At 43.3% G+C, this 17677-nt stretch overlaps 1 protein-coding gene across 4 annotated transcripts; it reads left to right on the top strand.

Annotated features, from left to right (window-relative positions):
* Positions 1–175: 175 nt before the first annotated feature.
* On the top strand, positions 176–16719 carry LOC125751912 (membrane progestin receptor gamma-B-like). 4 transcript variants are annotated; one of them, XM_049031336.1, is made up of 10 exons: positions 176–652; positions 738–878; positions 8757–8852; positions 9018–9145; positions 11566–11771; positions 11907–12033; positions 12547–12591; positions 13926–14022; positions 14179–14323; positions 14510–16719. In XM_049031336.1, the coding sequence occupies exons 3-10, from the start codon at positions 8799–8801 to the stop codon at positions 14806–14808; spliced, it is 1101 nt and encodes a 366-aa protein (XP_048887293.1). In that variant the 5' UTR covers positions 176–652; positions 738–878; positions 8757–8798; the 3' UTR covers positions 14809–16719. The 4 variants fall into 4 exon arrangements, with proteins under 4 accessions (XP_048887293.1, XP_048887292.1, XP_048887291.1 ...); XM_049031335.1 differs by having other exon boundaries at positions 176–395; XM_049031334.1 differs by having other exon boundaries at positions 176–878.
* Positions 16720–17677: the final 958 nt, after the last annotated feature.

Genomic DNA, 17677 nt, shown 5'->3' on the forward strand with positions numbered 1-17677 from the left:
TTACTTTTCATGTGCCTTTACTACTATACGGGGCATTACCCTGAATGTTGTCTTAATGAAAAATGAGTACATAGTTACTAATCTCAAATAATATTTGAAGGACAGGGTGCCATGACGTACAAGGCTTTCTTCTCTAACTGTATCTTGGTGCTGTAATAATGGCTATATAAGACACTACAGGAGGTAACTAAGATCTTTAAGGCACCTTCAACATACTGTAAGATGTACCCATACAAAATATTGGGCGCTTGTTTTTAAAAACACTGCCTTTGATTATGGAGATACAGTGTTTATATGTAACTGGTTCGTGTGTAGCTTTATGTGGAAAGGTTATCTATTGACTTAGAAAAAGCAAACGAACGCAGAACTTATGGCGAGCCTGGGAGCTGTCTAAGGTCAGTGTGTACTGTGTATGTGAGCAAGGACAAAGAAACAGACCAGCACATTTTTTACTCTTAACCATGACGAGCTTCTCATTATTCGACGAATAGAAAAAAGATTGTAATTCGCAGAAAGCGACTTGCCGTGCAGTTTGTTAAAGAGCAACAACTGCAGCCAAGTGCCAACATGAGCTTTTATCTAATAACAAGGAATCTAATTGAAATACATTTATATAAACGGCAGTTAAAGATGTCTGGTATCGATCGAGCAGGTACTGGAGAGAGAAAGTTTTGTTTTACTAAGTTTCTGTTCTTTTCCTTTAACCGGCACAACTAAACGTGTGTGACGAAATGCAGGGATGAGCCGTCAGTGAGGGTGCGAAGGCGGGATAAAGCGAGTGGAACATGCCCGGGGAGGACAGTCGGCGGTGAGACTGCAGAAGTGCGAGGGCCGGGCCGTCAGGAGCGCTTCCCTCCCCCTCGGCGGCCGAAACACCTGTAAGAGCATTTTTCATTGTTTTACATCATTTCGGGACAGAGAGGGTATGTTTATGGGGAAATGTTAGGCTGAAATCAGGCACATGCATCCCTGAATGCAGCTGAGTGTGGACGAGTACATCACAGAAACGCTTACATGTATGTATTTTCGGTTCTTCATGAAATACACGTTATTCGTTAATACGGTTACCAATAGTACTTGTAAATGCTTGTTAATCTTCGATTAGTTGGTTTCAAGTAAATCGTATTTTACAGTAGTATAAATGTCACTTAATGCGATGACGGAAAATACATTACATTTTAAAAAGTGTTAATCGAATGAATTGCACTGCACACGTCGGTCCACCTGCTGTTCATATGAACAGCAACCTGCTGTTGCACTTCCTCAAATCCTGACATGGGATATAAGCCGCTCTAACAGATGCAGCATTGAAGAAGATAGCTGGAAAAGTTCATTAAAGTGTACTTTAGAAATGCATTTCACCAAATATAACTGCGCACTTTAAATCCGAGCCAGTTATATTCGTAAACTTCACGTTTCAAAGTGTTAAATGAATGAACCAAGGTGTTTCCTCCCATTCTGTTGTATGGCGCCCACCCTGCGCCCTAAAGGCGGAGATGCAGCGCCGGCCGTGTTGGCAGTGATGTGGGGGGGCTCATTCATACAGAAATTTGCAGTGTTTCTGCTCTCAATGCAGTGCTGCTCGTATCGGTGTATGCTGAGAGCCGGAGCCCCGTCGGACTGGTTTGACGGACTGTAATGAGCTGGCAGAAGAGAATCCAGTTTGTCTGCAGATGCACGTTCTTCAGTTTCAGTACTAAGAGCGATGGATAGAAAAAAAAACGCATAACATTCATATTTTTCCGTTTTTTTTTTTGTTTTTTTTATCACGCGCTTTTTACATTTAGAAGAGCCGCTTCTAGAAAATACCCCACTTTCCTCATTCCGTTCCAGAGTAAACACCCATTTACGGGTTCATGCCAATATGCAGGTCTAATATTCCAGACAAGTCAGAAAAACTGCCTCTGGTATTGCAACTAAATCCTTAATACTTGCACGCATTACTAGACAATCGTGAGTACTTTCGCGTGGATTTGGGCAAACTCTTACATTGCTGTAGGGCAACTGATCACCACCCCAGTATAGATAATAGTTAAATGTGTTTTTCATCCTGCAGTCATATTAAAGAGTCAGTGGATTTTTCCTGCTCTGTGCTGCAGTATCAACCATCCAGTCCTTTTTACCACTTTAAACACCTCTATGGCACCAGTATATCCAGTACAATGCAATTTGCCCATTGTCAAAAAGTGATTAACGCCAATACCTTTTTCCTGAATGGCTCTTTCTACCTGACTTTAGTTGTTTTGCACTCTTCTGGGTTATATTTACAGAATTAGTAAACATCTGTCCCAGTTTTACCACTTTAAACACTCTATAGGACCAGTACAATGCAGTTTACCCATTGCCAAAAAGTGATGAACGCCAATACCTTTTTTACTGAAAACCTCTCCCTGCCTGATTTTAACTTTTTAGCACAAACGGATAACAACATTTTAAACCATGTACTCTATTTTACCACTTTAAAGAAGTATAATGCAACCTTCCAAATAGTAAAGTGCTGTTTCCTGCCTGACATAAATGCAGCTTATACTTCGTCCCCAAGAAGTTTAATGTTTTAGACGAACTATACTTTAGTCTTGTTATTTATTATTAAATCTGAGATCTCCCTTGATCAAACATGACTACATGTAACACCTTGTTACTTAATATTTTGTTTATTCGGTGAAATAACGATTTCTTAATAAGTTTAGGAGTGTTCTTATCTTGGGTAATTGTGGTTGGACGTGGGGTTTTTCCTAATCTGTCCTCAAAAACATAGGTGCAAAAAAATATAAATCAAATATTACTTTCGATGTAGTTATTTTTCAATACTTATTGCTAAAATAAAAACAGATGCTTGCAAGACCAAAATATAAAAAACTATATACATGCAAAAAGAACTACTTCGTGTACAAGACAGCAGGGTGGAGATGTACCCTTACACAGAATTAACTGGCAGGCCTCACAAATGAACGGCTTCCTTCGAGCTTTTTGGAACAGCCTATGTGGTACCATCCTGGACAAATGTCACTGCCAATCTGTACAGACAAAATAAAAGATATTGACATAGTCATACAGCAATATTAATAATGGTTTATAATCACTCAACTCAACACCTGGATTTCTAACTAATTTACATTTACTGTGTAATTTCACAAGATTTTATTGTTTCTTGAAAAGCCATACTTTTAAGTGAAAACTCACATTTTTAAGTGTCTTAAAGCTTTTTTTTGGAGAAGGACATGTTGAACATAACCACTTACCCAATTAGTGTCACCAGCCTGCTACCCACAGAAATGACACCGGTCAGTCAGTCAGGTCTATAAAAAGTGTATAGCAACTTCACAATTTCAATAGCAATTTCACAATACATACATGTAAGTTCACAGTGAATGGCAATTTTTATATGACAAATGAAATTTAGATTTGTAGAGTAAACATCTGTCACCTGTTGCGGAAAAAGTATTAGTCTTTTTTTGTTACCTTAATGTAACAAAACTACAATAAGCGCCAAGTAACCCATAAGGGTTGCCCTTATTAGAGCATTTTAACTGTGCCTTTAATAATTACACAAATGGTCAAAATCTTTTACATGTGATTTTACATCAGAGTCTTCCTCAGAAGACTTCCTCAGAAGACTTCCTCAGAAATTGTTTGTTTGTTGTTTGGAATGCAAGAAATGTCTGCTGCTCAGTTATTAGTAATAGTAATAACAAACAAATGGAGATTACAAAACACACAAAAAGTCATATAGACAATAGTCATACATATAAGACAGTACGGAGGTGTGCCCTGAGACCTGCAATGTAACAAAGAGCAAGTGAGTTAATTTGATGCAGTAGTAGTAGCACGTGTGGCGTCCGTGTCATTGCTCCTAAGTCCTTGTTATGGAGGCTAATGGAAGAAACTGTCCCTGTGATGTGAGGCCTGAAATGACCTTTAACGAATACTATACCATGTGGGGTATAGAATGTGTCCTTTGAAGAAACTGTCCCTGTGATGTGAGGCCTGAAATGACCTTTAACTAATACTATGCCATATGGGGTATAGAATGTGTCCTTTGAAGAAACTGTTCCTGTGATGCGAGGCTTGAAATGACCTTTAATTAATACTATACCATGTGGGGTATAGAATGTGTCTTTTGAAGAAACTGTCCCTGTGATGTGAGGCCTGAAATGACCTTTAATTAATACTATACCATGTGGGGTATAGAATGTGTCCTTTGTCATTTTCCTCATCCTCAACATGCACCCGGGTGAATCAATTGTTTCTTTCATTAAAATCCAAATATTATTCTTCATCCTGCTGTTATACATACCTTCAACATAAAGGCCGCACAGGAATAGACATCCTGTTGAAGTGGGTGAGGCAGTGTATCACATGCCCATCTCCATGGATTAAGCCCTCTGTGCCTCATAAATGAACTAAAATACAGACGGTAGACAGGTAGAGTTCTATACTGATCACTGAACTGAAGTCAAAATAAATATTTATTTCTCTTTTTCTGTAAAACATAGATGTTACACACAACTCTAATCACTTTTTGGCAATAGGAAAACTGCATTATACTGGTTATACTGGTCCTATAGAGGTGTTTAAAGTGGTAAAAAGGACTGGATGGTTGATACTGCAGCACAGAGCAGGAAAAATCCACTAACTCTAATATGACTGCAAGATGAAGAATTGTCTTTATTTTATAAGTAATTCATATCGGTTGTGTAGTGAAACTCATCTAGACGATTTGATATCGAAAATAGGTGCTGTAGCTGCAAGGAAACTGCATGACACGTCCCGAGCAGGCAGTGCGCGCTCCCGCGGACGGTAATCAGCTGTTAAACCTCGATTCAATGTTGATATAAAGTGAAACACTGAAGATCAACGTTGTTCCAACCTTTTTGTCTGATATGGAATCGATGTCATTTCAACACATCTGTGATGTCCGGGTTTCCATCAGGACTGAGGCATGCTTTAGAAATACGAGGCTACCATTTAATTTCTTTGGGGGCAAATATGCTTAATCCCCACAATGGCTGATGTCATTGTTTTTAGGAGATGGTGGATTGTGACTATCCAGTAACCCCATCATCAGACGTGGATAGTTCAGGTCCAGAAAGTGAAAATACAGAACAAAATTCTGTTTCATCCAACCAGTTCAGTGAGTCACAGTCACACACTCGGTACTCAACTATGTTTAACAGTCAGAGTAAAGTTTATCGTTGCTTTTGCATGAGTATTGCATGGTTTCTCAGAGACAATCGTTGCGGTTTAAATCACTCCTAGACGTTTCTGAGAAATTTTCGTTGAACTTCTTTTAGCGTTATAAATACCACCAACATTTATTACAGCAAATTCACATGGCGAAATTTAAATAAACTCCTACACCGGTTTGCTTAATTATAGGCTTATTATATAAAATACATTTTTTATTTCTTGCATTTTTATGACTTTTTTTTCTTTTTTACTTATCGTTTTTTGAGCTCATAACCTTTTTTAAAGCCTGCCATTGCATTGTGTTTCAGTACCGAAGTACCAAGTAAGTAGCTCAGTTAGGTTGGTACTATAGGTACCGGCTCTTTTGAAACATGGAAAATGGAAAAGAATGTACGAAAGTACCCAGTGGGACGGGAAAGCGCCCAAAATCTTGGTCTAGATTTTTACTTTCTAGACCTGAACTGTCCACCTCTGTCTGTCATTTATCTGCGTCCAGACCGAGGGCTTCTCTCCTGTTTCTGTCCAATGTTTTCCTCCATTAGTAAATCGACCTGAATGAATACACTCTGGCTTATGGGTTTGCCTCTCAAACATTTTAGGAAAAATCTGTCTGCCTGCCTGTCTGCCTGCCTGCCTGCTTGTCTGTCTGCCTGCCTGTCTGTCTGCCTGCCTGTCTGTCTGTCTGCCTGCCTGCCTGCTTGTCTGTCTGCCTGCCTGCTTGTCTGTCTGCCTGCCTGTCTGTCTGCCTGCCTGTCTGCCTGCCTGCCTGCTTGTCTGTCTGCCTGCCTGCCTGTCTGTCTGCCTGCCTGTCTGTCTGCCTGCCTGCCTGCTTGTCTGTCTGCCTGCCTATCTGTGTTTGTTTATATGTATGTATATATGACACGGGTATATCTTTGGTATTTCTGCTGGTTGATGAAAATACTTTATAATTCTACTTGAAGGCAGCCCAACACCTAAGGCTGCCTCCATCGTGTATATGAGGTGTGACTAATCGCTACTTACAGTTACCTATTATTAGCTTGATGCAGTGGGAGATTGAGGGCAGACTGTGACTCCGCTGGTCCTGGTTCCCCTCCTCTGCGTTGGTCACCAACGGCTTGTTCAGCTCCACATCCAACATCTAGCCCTCTTTGCTCCTCTGCAGTCGTTTTCTGCCCCTTCTTTGGGAATACTTGCTCCTCACTTTAATACTCCTTTTAAATTTTAAGCACAAGATCATGGTTTCGTAACAAATGATGTTTGTTTACACGTAAAAAGGTTTGTTAGGTGGTTTATGTATGAACACGAAACTCTGAAGCTAGCGAGGTGACATTGAAGGGGCATGGGGGGGTCGGGGGGGGGGGGGTCGCACTGCGGCGCTGCTGGGTCACATTTTCTCTACCGCTTCTGTTCTTCAGTTTAAACTGTTTTTGAAGTATCTGCTCTATCAAATCTGTATTGACATATTTTAAATACTCTTTAACTTTATATGTTTATCTGTGTGTGTATATATATCGATATATAACCTTATATACAGTACTATATAAAAGTCAAAGAAAATGTTGAAAGCTGTTTGTCTGGGTAGTAAGTGTATATTTGCTCAGGAAAAGTGCAACTTAACATTAAAACAAATCAGCAGTAACTGTTCTCTCAAAAATGACTGATACCTTGTTGGGTGGCCAGATGAACACCAGGTTCCCAAACCTCTGCTCAGGGGCCCCCACCATTCTACGTGTTCATTAGATTTCCCCACCAGCTCTATTGAGTAGTTAATTAATTAGTTAAATAACGCAATGAGGTTTTGACTTAAGTACTGGGGTGACTTTGGGACAGCAATACAAGTCTTTAAACCAAAATCATCTGGACATAATTTTCTTTGACTGTATATATCTAGGGGGCAGTAGTGGTGCAGTGGTTAGCACTGTTGCCTCACACCTCTGGGATCCGGGTTCGAGTCTCGCCGGGATAGGTTCTGGACCCCCTGCGACCCAGTAGGATAAGCGGTTTGGAAAATGGATGGATGTATATATCTATAAACAAAAGTACATCCACCTTCCAACCGCAGTCACAGGTGGCTTGGAGCAGAAGTGCATCATGGACAGGATGGGAGGCACACAGCACACACACACACACACACACATAACACACACACAGCACACACACAGACACACACTATGGGCAGTTTGAGGATGCAAAGGAATACATATAATAATGCAGTAATATACGATCTTTGACAATAACACTTAGTTTCTATACATAAAAAGTTTTGTAAACGGCCTCTATGTGTTATAACTCAAAGTAGTATTTGACTGTGACTCCAGGCTTCTTTGCAGTGTGTAGGACGAGGTGGGATTTAATATTAACTCGTCCTTTTACAGGCTTCAAAAATAATTAACGAGTAATGGGGTGATTGTGTTATTTTCTGCAGCTGAGGTGTGAATTGACCCCACACCAGACACACACAAGTGTGTCATGAAACTTGTCACCACCTGGAAACAGCCCCCCCAGCGCATACCTGTCACTGATACGTCTCTTCAGACTGTTCTGTGCTTCCATTAAATTTCCAGAAACATTATCCCACATCACCATAATTTGGGAGTTATTATTATCATGGAGACCAGAGGTTTGACTCAAGGGGATGTCTTTCTTTTTGAGTGTGGTGTCCCCCCCCCCCCCCCCCCATGTGTTCCTAGTAAGACGGTCCCCTTTCCGAACCTTCCACTGCTTGTCAGCCAGAGTGCTACAACACGGCAGTGCACTGATTGCTCTGCGAATCACTTTCCTGGGGTGTGACGGGTGCTCGGGGTGTAGATAGCCAGCCAGCGTGGATGGCAGCAAGCTCAGGCGGGATGGATCTTTCTTTTATGCGTGTGAAACTGAGGTAGCACCGTCCAGGCAGGTTGCCAGGCCACACCCAGGTCCCCCTTGCTCTGCCAGGCCCTTGGACTGCCACTTACATAAGAATCTGGGAGAAACTCTCTTTTGTTACACATGCAAATTTGGAAAGAAAACCCAACTGCTGTGAAATAATACACCATGTAGAAAACTGCAAACTAATAAGCCAGATTTACCTGTTTATGTAGCTAAACTATTTGCAGCCTTTAAATAACAAGGAGCCTGTTTGCCGGTGAGAAGAGCAGGCCGCTGTGCCGCTCTTCAGGCCTTTGGGTGCTGATTGGTTGTCAGGGCTGTTCATGGGTCCGGCTCCCACAGCGGAGGTGAGAGCGGCGGCTGCTCCGCCGCAGTGCCATAAAACGCCATTGTGTGATCGGAGCGGCCAGCCAGAGGTTGACTCACCATCCGTACCTCTTTCCTGTGCCTCTCTCTCGCTTCTTCCTCACATGACAATTGCTTGTTTTGAAGATCATAAATCACAAATATAAACTTGTGACACAAAATAAACATACTCATTACGTCAAGAGACGTACACTCTGTGCAAAACGAATTCTTATGATATCAAAACGTTGTTTGTTGTAAAACCAGACCTGTTTCAATTGTGAATGGTCTTCATTAATGAGATGGACATAAGTAGGCAGAGGCGGGCCTTCAGAGCTGCTCCCCTGTATAAAGCTCACCCCTCCCTCTAGGTGTCTGTCGGGCCCAGAGCACTGTGCGATCTCACCGGCACCATGTTGAACTTGATCAAATTTCCCCCCATTTTCACCGTCCACCAAGTGCCCAGGGTAAGTGTCATAATTTTATTCTTTGCAATTACAACAATTTGTTTAATGCAAAAAAAAAAGCGAAATCCGTGTTTTCTGGTCAAAAAAAGAGCATCCCTGATGCATTAGGAAGCTGCTGTCCAGTTCCTCAGCGCACCCCCCCCCCCTCACGCTTGACCCCTGCAGGTGTTCCAGGAGGACGGCATCATCTCAGGGTACCGTCATCCCAGAAGCTCTGCCACCGACTGCATCCTCAGCCTCTTCCAGCTCACCAACGAGACGCTCAACATCTGGACTCACTTCCTCCCTACATGGTACTGCTCAGACTTTAGCTGTGCGGCTGAGAATACGTCTCGTGAATCTTCAGGGTGCTCCGACTGGCTCTGGGTAGAAGGGGACCGGGAAGCCTGTGGCTGTGAGCCTCTTCTGATGGGTCCGTTTGTGCTGAGATCACTGGTAGCTGTTAATGCTGGCAAACCCGGGGTAGATGGCTTCCTGCTCTTTTCTGTCCAGTGTGTTGGGGGGCAGCGTGGGATAACGTCCTCGATTTAACTTGGACCTGCCCTTAACAAAAGCGTAGTTTAACAGGAGACCTTTTGGGTGTCTTATTCATCGGATGATCCTGCCTAAGAACCCCTCAGCTTTGCTCCTGGGCTCTGCCCCTCTCTGTAGGAGTCACACCGTGTCCTCACCTGACTTGGAGGCACAGAGAAATGCACTTATTGAAGCTGAAGTCGTTGCTGAGTGGGAACAAAGGACTCTGGGCTTATAAATCCTGATTTCCTGGTTGGGTTAAGTCCCCCTAATGCCGGGCGTGGTCTGATCAGTGCTTCTCCACCCGGTCCTCGGGCACCTCCAGCAGTCTACATTTTTGAAAAATGTGGTCTGTCTGGCAGGGAGCTGGGAGGGAGCAAAAATGTGGACCGTCTGGGGGGTCCCTGAGGAATGGGTGGAGAAACACTGGGTTAGATTATCTTGCAGTTCTCACGCGACCAAATGGGGCTGGCTTATCGCGGTGTGCAAGAAAGCGTCATTTCTGCGATTCCCAACATTTCGGCCCATTCCTGTTTAGGATGAGACACAAGACAACCAGAGTCCTCCACATGGAAAATGCTGCCTGCTTCCCTGGCGAGGCGGCCACTGGCTTTTATCTTGACGACACTGTACACAACATAAGTCTAAACATTACTGAGAACCACGAGATGATTAGCTGTTGATTCCATGGTAACTGTGTGTTTTTAACAACAAAGCTGATGTGTTTGAACGTGTGCAAGTATGCAGTGTATCTCCAGTGGGGTGTCTTTCTCCCCCAGCAGCGTGTGCAACTGCGCAGTGTGTCTCCAGTGGGGTGTCTTTCTCCCCCCAGCAGCGTGTGCAAGTGCGCAGTGTATCTCCAGTGGGGTGTCTTTCTCCCCCAGCAGCTTGTGCAAGTGTGCAGTGTATCTCCAGTGGGGAGTCTTACTCCCCTGTCAGCGTGTGCAACTGCGCAGTGTGTATCCAGTGGGGTGTCTTACTCCCCCCAGCAGCGTGTGCAAGTGCGCAGTGTATCTCCAGTGGGGTGTCTTTCTCCCCCAGCAGCTTGTGCAAGTGCGCAGTGTATCTCCAGTGGGGTGTCTTTCTCCCCCAGCAGCTTGTGCAAGTGTGCAGTGTATCTCCAGTGGGGAGTCTTACTCCCCTGTCAGCGTGTGCAACTGCGCAGTGTGTCTCCAGTGGGGTGTCTTTCTCCCCCCAGCAGCGTGTGCAAGTGCGCAGTGTATCTCCAGTGGGGTGTCTTTCTCCCCCAGCAGCTTGTGCAAGTGGGCAGTGTATCTCCAGTGGGGAGTCTTACTCCCCTGTCAGCGTGTGCAAGTGCGCAGTGTGTATCCAGTGGGGTGTCTTACTCCCCCGGCATCATGTGGTATCAAGGCCAGCCTAGGGACTGGCATTCCCCGTTAAAGTTTTCTCATTTGTTTTCTGCTAATTAGTTGTCATTTGTTTTAACACTAATAGTCCTATGAAATTAGCCATTTCTTATTGCTGAGGTCGCAGAGCTGCATCAATACAGTTTTGAGGCCTTGACGGCAGCTAGATGGACAGGTATAGTCATTAGTGAATTTCACAAAGGCCCAGTTTAACCAGAAAAGCGTTAATGATGAGACTGAGAAGGTCCCGTCAATCAGGCTAAGGAGGTCATGAAGCCACAATCACTGAATGTGCAGATCTTTAAAGTGACACAGGTACTGTGGTCCTCCTAAGCCTGAACACCTTCCACTTGTGTTTGAGATAACCCCCCACCGTACAAAAGCTTGCTGTTTGGTGAACTAGTGGTTCTAAGATTCCCCCAGTGTGTAATGGTGTATGTCTGTATCCCGCCTAGAGCGCCCCCTACCTTCTGATGAGCTCGAGCCCCCAAATGACCCTGTACTGCATCCTCATTTGTAATATAGATGGATAGCGCAGATGGATGGACGTTGCCCCTGGTGTGTGTCTGTCTTTCTCAGGGTGTCTGCAGTTTCCCAGACTCACTCGAAGGCTAATTAAACCTCTTATTGCTTGAATTGTTACTCGTACATGTTTTAGCCAAATATGCCCCCCCCTCGTTTTCACGGCTTTATGGGACGTCTGTGTGATTTTTTGCATGGTCTGCCGTAGCTGGCTCCTCGTGGCGGATGTAGCTGCGTTAGTACTGGGATGCGCATGCCGTGTCACTGGCCTTGCACTGGGCCGCCCGTCAGCCGCTCGCTGTTGCACGCAGGTACTTCCTGTGGAAGCTGCTGATGGTGGCATTCATGCAGAACGGCCTGCGCGACGCCTACTCCTGGCCTCTGCTGGTATTCCTGGCATCCTGCTGCCTGTACCCCCTGACTTCCAGCTGTGCCCACACCTTCAGCACCATGTCCACACGGGCCAGGCACATCTGCTTCTTCTTCGACTACGGGGCTCTCAGCTTCTATAGCCTGGGTGAGTGACACCGATGACCGCCATGCCCAGCAGAGCTACATCCACGTTTCACACGCACATCTCACCAGGCAGCATCCAGTGGTTCCTTCCTTGTTCTCTCTTAATGTGTTTGTCTGCGTGCGTCTTTGCTGTCAGGCTCAGCTGCCTCCTACTCGGCCTACGTGATCCCGGACAGATGGGTGGGTGGTGTATTCCACCAATACTATCTTCCCGTGGCGGTGTTTAACACGGTAATCTGCACCGCCCTGGCCTGTTACTCGAGGTAAAGAGGCCCTGATTATCTGTGTGCTCGTCCCCCTTCCCGTTTGGCCAAACCAACACTTGTGTCAGAGTACAGTCCATCACAGAGGGCAGGGGGCCTTGCTTGCTGATTCCATTAAGGAGCGCCTGTAAACGTCAGCCTGCACTTTATCCAGCCAATGCTCATCTGCTGTCTCCCACGCAATACAAACTGATCCTGTGTCAGGGCTGGACTGGGACCAAAAATCGGACCTGGAATTTCTGGTCTCCCCTAGAATAACTTTTGCTGAGCAATCAATTTTGCCAGCTCACATACCCAAAATACCCCAAATGTCCGATATGCCAGATGGCCAGTTTAGCCCTGCCCTGTATTCATTTGCACAAAGCTGGTAAACTAAAACTTCCCGTGGTAAACCCAGCCTGCCTGGGTTAATAGATTGGATGTTAAAATGTGTCAATGTTTTTCTGACCTTTTATAATGACTTTACAGTGCTGCATACTCACTGCTCTCTTCCTCTCAACTGCTTCTCTCAAGGCTTGGCTTGCCATTTCTGCAATATAACCGTGACACTGTGAAAAGGTAACCAGCGGCCTGCTTGTGCTTTGAGCCTGTTCATGGAGCCTGGTGTTCTGCTAACTAACTAGCTGTCTTTCAGGGTTTACCCTGAATCTGTGGGGACTGGAAAGAGTGTCAGGCTTTTTAAAATGCATTTTTGATATAAATTCTGCTGAGAAATGCTTTGTTTTTGAGCATTTATTTAACAGTATGCATGTAGACATTTATACCTGTTAATATTGTTTTCTCAATGGACATATATAGAAAGCAAATGGATATGCATGTATTGATTTATGTGATATAGTATTTGCTCATTACCGTAGATCTAAACATAGGATCACCGGGACAGTTATCAGCTCTGCAGGTCTGGCAATCACGAACGCTGACTGCTACTAAATGACTTCTAGAAAACTCCATGGAAAATGCATTCAAGACACTTATTTCGTTGCACTTCGCACAAGCAGCCAAGGCTGACCGCCAGCGCAGTGCTTTCCTCTGATTCGCACCTGCTCTTTAGCTACCTTTCCTTAGCACAGGCGTACCCAGCTCTGCTTAAAGACTGCAGCAGCATTCGGCAGCAGAGTCAGACTAATCCCACATCCCAGACACATCCCAGACAAATCTTAAGTTCAGTCAAAGTCAGCAGATTTTGCATCACATAATTTTATGCTACATTCTACTACATTATTTGAAAACATGGCGAGTGTGCTCCAATCAGGCACATATAGGAATTTCCAGGTTCAAACCACATAATCACATGTCATAACTGCAATGCAGTTACAATATGCCACTGTGATATTATGTGCCTGTGGCTGTTTATTCACTGTTTTAACACAGAGGACAGATCGCAAGCACTAGTCTTTCAGCAGCTTTGAGTGAAGCTGTGCAGGTTTTTTACTCTTTTTTGCGCATTTAAGCGAACACAGAGTTAATATACTGTCATTGCGAAGTGCCTCGAATTATGAAGAAATCCCTCAAATCCAAGCCAGAGTGTTAATTTAAAAATCAAAAAATCAGATTGTATGGATAGATCACAGAAAGAATGCATGGGAATGTTTCACACACACATGAGACAGATCCGAATGGATTCATCAGTCCCCCCAGTAAATAAACCTTTGTATTTACATTATTATGTTGTGCCTCCCCCATCATCAAACTATCTCCTATGCCACTGTGTGCTGTAGTTTGGATTATTCAGCTGACATGCAGTTTATTAGGAAGCTCATATCAGAAAGCACAGATGGAAATAATGGTATAAGTCTTACACCGCAAATATTTTATAATACAATGAATTTAATCTTTTTCTCCTCATGATTTATCTATGTAAAAAAATGATGAGATGACGCTCTTTCTGGCAGATTCACTGAGCTCCAAAGTCCAACCCTGGGCAAAGCAGTACGGGTTCTGGCCTTTGCGTACCCATACCTGTTCGACAACATCCCTCTGTTTTATAGGGTAAGTCACACACATTTTGGTCTGTATGTGTGTGGGGGTACAGTGAGTAAATTCCAGAATGCAGAGGTAACCGAAATGTAATCCGTCATTGCTGCATGATTCATATGTACAGCTTTACCAGAGGTTGATTATTTTGAAATGCTATCCTGTCCGCAGGTATTCGTCTGCATCGGTGCCGACTGCACAAACAATGAGACCAACGGCCTGCACTATAGCCACATCACCCTGGCCTTCCTCACCGTCTTCCTCTTCGTCACACACCTCCCCGAGCGACTGGCGCCTGGGCGTTTCGACTACATCGGTGAGGATATCACATCCGGCTTTTATTTAGGAGCACGGTAAACGACTGAAGGACACCTCAGGCATGCATGTTGGTTACGCCACATGTCCTCAGTGGGTGGATCGCGAGTGGAGATGTTCCACTTTGTCTCGGTTTTGCTTGGCCAGTCATGTTTACTATCTGGGGCTTATGTTCCACCCTTTGTAGGTCACAGCCACCAGCTCTTCCACGTGTGCAGCATCGCCGGTACCTTTGTCCAGATGGAGGCCATCCTGCTGGACATGTCAGTGCGGCAGCCCTGGCTCCAAGTCCACGGGCTGCCCACCAGCTTCGGGAACAGCTTTGGTGCAATGCTGCTGTCCCTGATGCTCAGCCTCGTCATCATCTTCTGCTTCAGTCAAGCACTCTTCTGGATGCCTAGCATGCAGGGAAACGTGCAGGAGATGCACAAGTCCTGTCCTACAGCTATCAGGGATTGCAGTAAGCCATCCCCACACCAGGACTGAACCTTTGGACCAAAACTTCCTGGACTAGACTATATGTGTTTGGTACCAATTAAGAAGGAAGGAATTTAAAATTCCCCAAGACAATATGCTCCACATCGCACACCTTGTTCGCAGCTAGGCACCAGCCAATGGCTCCTCAAACTCAAGCACAGACTCAAGCGATGCTCCGTAACATGGAGCATGATAATCAAGTGGATTATCGATTGCCACAGCGTTGCTGGGTCAGAGTCTGTACTGTCATGCTCTGCACAGAAGAAACCTAGACTGCAGAGATTGGACACTAAGGGTCTCCCCACGGAGCCCTGCATGCAAACTGTCATAAAGCATAGAGGCAACCAAAGGCAAAGGACAACACCATACATTTTATATAGCATTTGCCAGACCCTATACAGGAATCAGAATGTAAAGGGCGTAAACGCAAGTTCTATGCATTTAAATACACCATACAGGTCTTATACGACTTTGACTGTTTTAGATAAAGCCTATTTTTTTTTATTAAAAACATACCCAAGCAAGCTCAGCATTACCCTAAAATAACTGACCTACTGTAGGTGCAAGTGTTATGCCTGTCTGACATGTTGTGTTGTTGAAACATTACTGAGACACAAAATTATACAGTTGTACTATATTACATTGATGAAAAATATTTGTAACAAGTTCACTGTTTAAACGGTATTATTTCAGTTATAGATTTTACCAGCAGGCGCTTTTTCAATACAGTATAGAGTATAGAACAAACAGTTCAGCATTATGCTGTCGTCTTATGTCCTTATAACACGCCCTTCTAGTCACATTGATCCTTTGCTTTGCCCATAATCTTGTCCATAGGACAATGTATAATGAAAACCTCAGCTGTTTGTAGACCTGAAGTCTTCAGAGGCAGCAGACCATGCTGTGACAGACCCTTTCAGGGTGGGTGACACACAACATGCATCTCGTCCTTAAATTCTTACTAATTAAAAAATGTCTGTGTTTTGTAATGTAATCATTAATGAAAGAACTGACATAAAGTGCCTTTTTATTATTTTATTTCTTTTAAAGAATGCCATGCACTGAAAGAACAATTTAACGTTGACATTATGATTGTAATACAGACAGGCAGCTTTCCGTGGAATTCCTGAGGAATTCCACCCAGTTTAAAGCTATATGTTTCTTGTGTAATATTTGTGTTTTGTGGTAGCAGAATTTGTATTATATTGTATTATATTTTGACCTTGTCTCACTGGTTTAAGATAAAGGTATTTTATTAAATCACTAGTTAAATTTAAATCACACTGAGGGACATTTTGAGTTTAGGTTCCCCGGAAATAGACACTACTGTGTTGTGTTTGAATAATCGCAGAAGAGGTGGAACTACACACCATTTTCTGGTGAAGTTAAATACATTGCTTTAGAAGGACAAGGAAGATTCTCAAGATGACAGAATAAATCGTTCTAAGCTATTGGTTTAGCTGCTGAATTTCACTGGTGCTTGTGGTGCAGGGAATTGGTCAGCTTTAGCAGGCAGGCTTACGATCAGCATCAGGCCTTTCAGAGGCCAGCAGGAAGGCCTGCCTTTCTTTGGGAGATCTAATTTATACTAATTATTGCACTCATTTACAAATAATGTTTTAGCCTCTTTTATAATTGATAGTGGTTGATTTGTCTGTTTGTTTGCATTTGATGTATTTTTTACTTCAAATGGTAAAACCTTAAGGACACACTACTGGCATGTATGGGAAAAACACCATGCATTGTTTGCCGTAGCTTAGTTGCAGCTCACGTCAGTTCTTGAAAAGAACAATGCACTATTGTTCGTATGTTCAGCTGACATGTTACGTTTTTTCATAAAACTCAGGTTTTTCTTTAATGCAGATATCAACTGTATATGTGTTCTGTTGCAACTAAATAAAGAAAACCATTTACTTGTAATTGTGTTTCAGTTTAGTTTTTGCTAACACACATTTAAGCAATGCTGTGGTCTGTTTTTATTTAGTAACAAGTTCGGTAATCTGTGGGCTGTTGAGTCTGTACCGGGTTTAATGTTAGGGGAGCAGGGCCTGCCACAGTGTGCTTTCACGCAGCCGCCGAAGACTATCATGGTGTGATTCACCACAGGCCACATTCTGCTCCACCACTACATTAGTTGTATTGTATCTGTTAGAGATACGCCGTAGTGTTTGTCAGTTTTCACTAAATGGAATGAATGGTTTTTTTTTTTATGTACAACTGTGCAGGAAGAATTACTGCCTTGTTTTAATAAGGTACAAAATTTCAAAGCAGCAAAGAAAACAGGGATATTTTGAATAGATGCCTTTCTGTCTTTATGACTGCTGTTCTTCTTCAAAGCTTCATAATAATGTCACAGTATACAATTTCATAAAAATTAATTAAAAGTTATTCCATAAAGTAATTGATACAGATGTCAAATCCCAAACCACATAGTTTTAAAAATGTTATGAAGGATTTTATTTTAAGTCTTGCTCCACATATTTATATCAATGTTTATTTGCCAACATATTTCCCAAAATATCAATTTCTATAATAGTTTCCAGTGAAAATTGTAGGCAAAGTCAAGATTTACTTCACTAATAGTTATGCTGTATTAACCGTGTGCTTCGGGGTGTGGCCATCTAGTGGTAATATAAGCACATTGCAACTTTCTTAAAAACCTGGTTACTGGCTAGATACCTACAGAAGTTGTGACCAACTAACGTGAATAATGATATTCGATTTAACTCCGTGTAAAATGAATGCAAGGTATGTTTTACTAACTTATACAAAGGGTAAGTTTTAAACTCGCTTCTCACAATAAATTACCGCTGTACGAAAATCCTGGATCAATTACGCGTCGCAGTTCCCTTGTTTCATTCTCCGTTCTCATTTCCTT

This window comes from Brienomyrus brachyistius, chromosome 11 (genome assembly GCF_023856365.1).
Source record: "Brienomyrus brachyistius isolate T26 chromosome 11, BBRACH_0.4, whole genome shotgun sequence".
Lineage (NCBI taxonomy): Eukaryota > Metazoa > Chordata > Actinopteri > Osteoglossiformes > Mormyridae > Brienomyrus > Brienomyrus brachyistius.

What these genes read in the sequence shown, in the direction of transcription:
- LOC125751912 (XM_049031334.1), top strand. Translation starts at nt 8,799, where the DNA reads ATGTTGAACTTGATCAAATTTCCCCCCATTTTCACCGTCCACCAAGTG. An exon ending in CCGTCCACCAAGTGCCCAGG is followed by an intron (nt 8,853 to 9,017) that starts GTAAGTGTCATA and finishes TGACCCCTGCAG; the next exon opens with GTGTTCCAGGAGGACGGCAT. An exon ending in ACTCACTTCCTCCCTACATG is followed by an intron (nt 9,146 to 11,565) that starts GTACTGCTCAGA and finishes TGTTGCACGCAG; the next exon opens with GTACTTCCTGTGGAAGCTGC.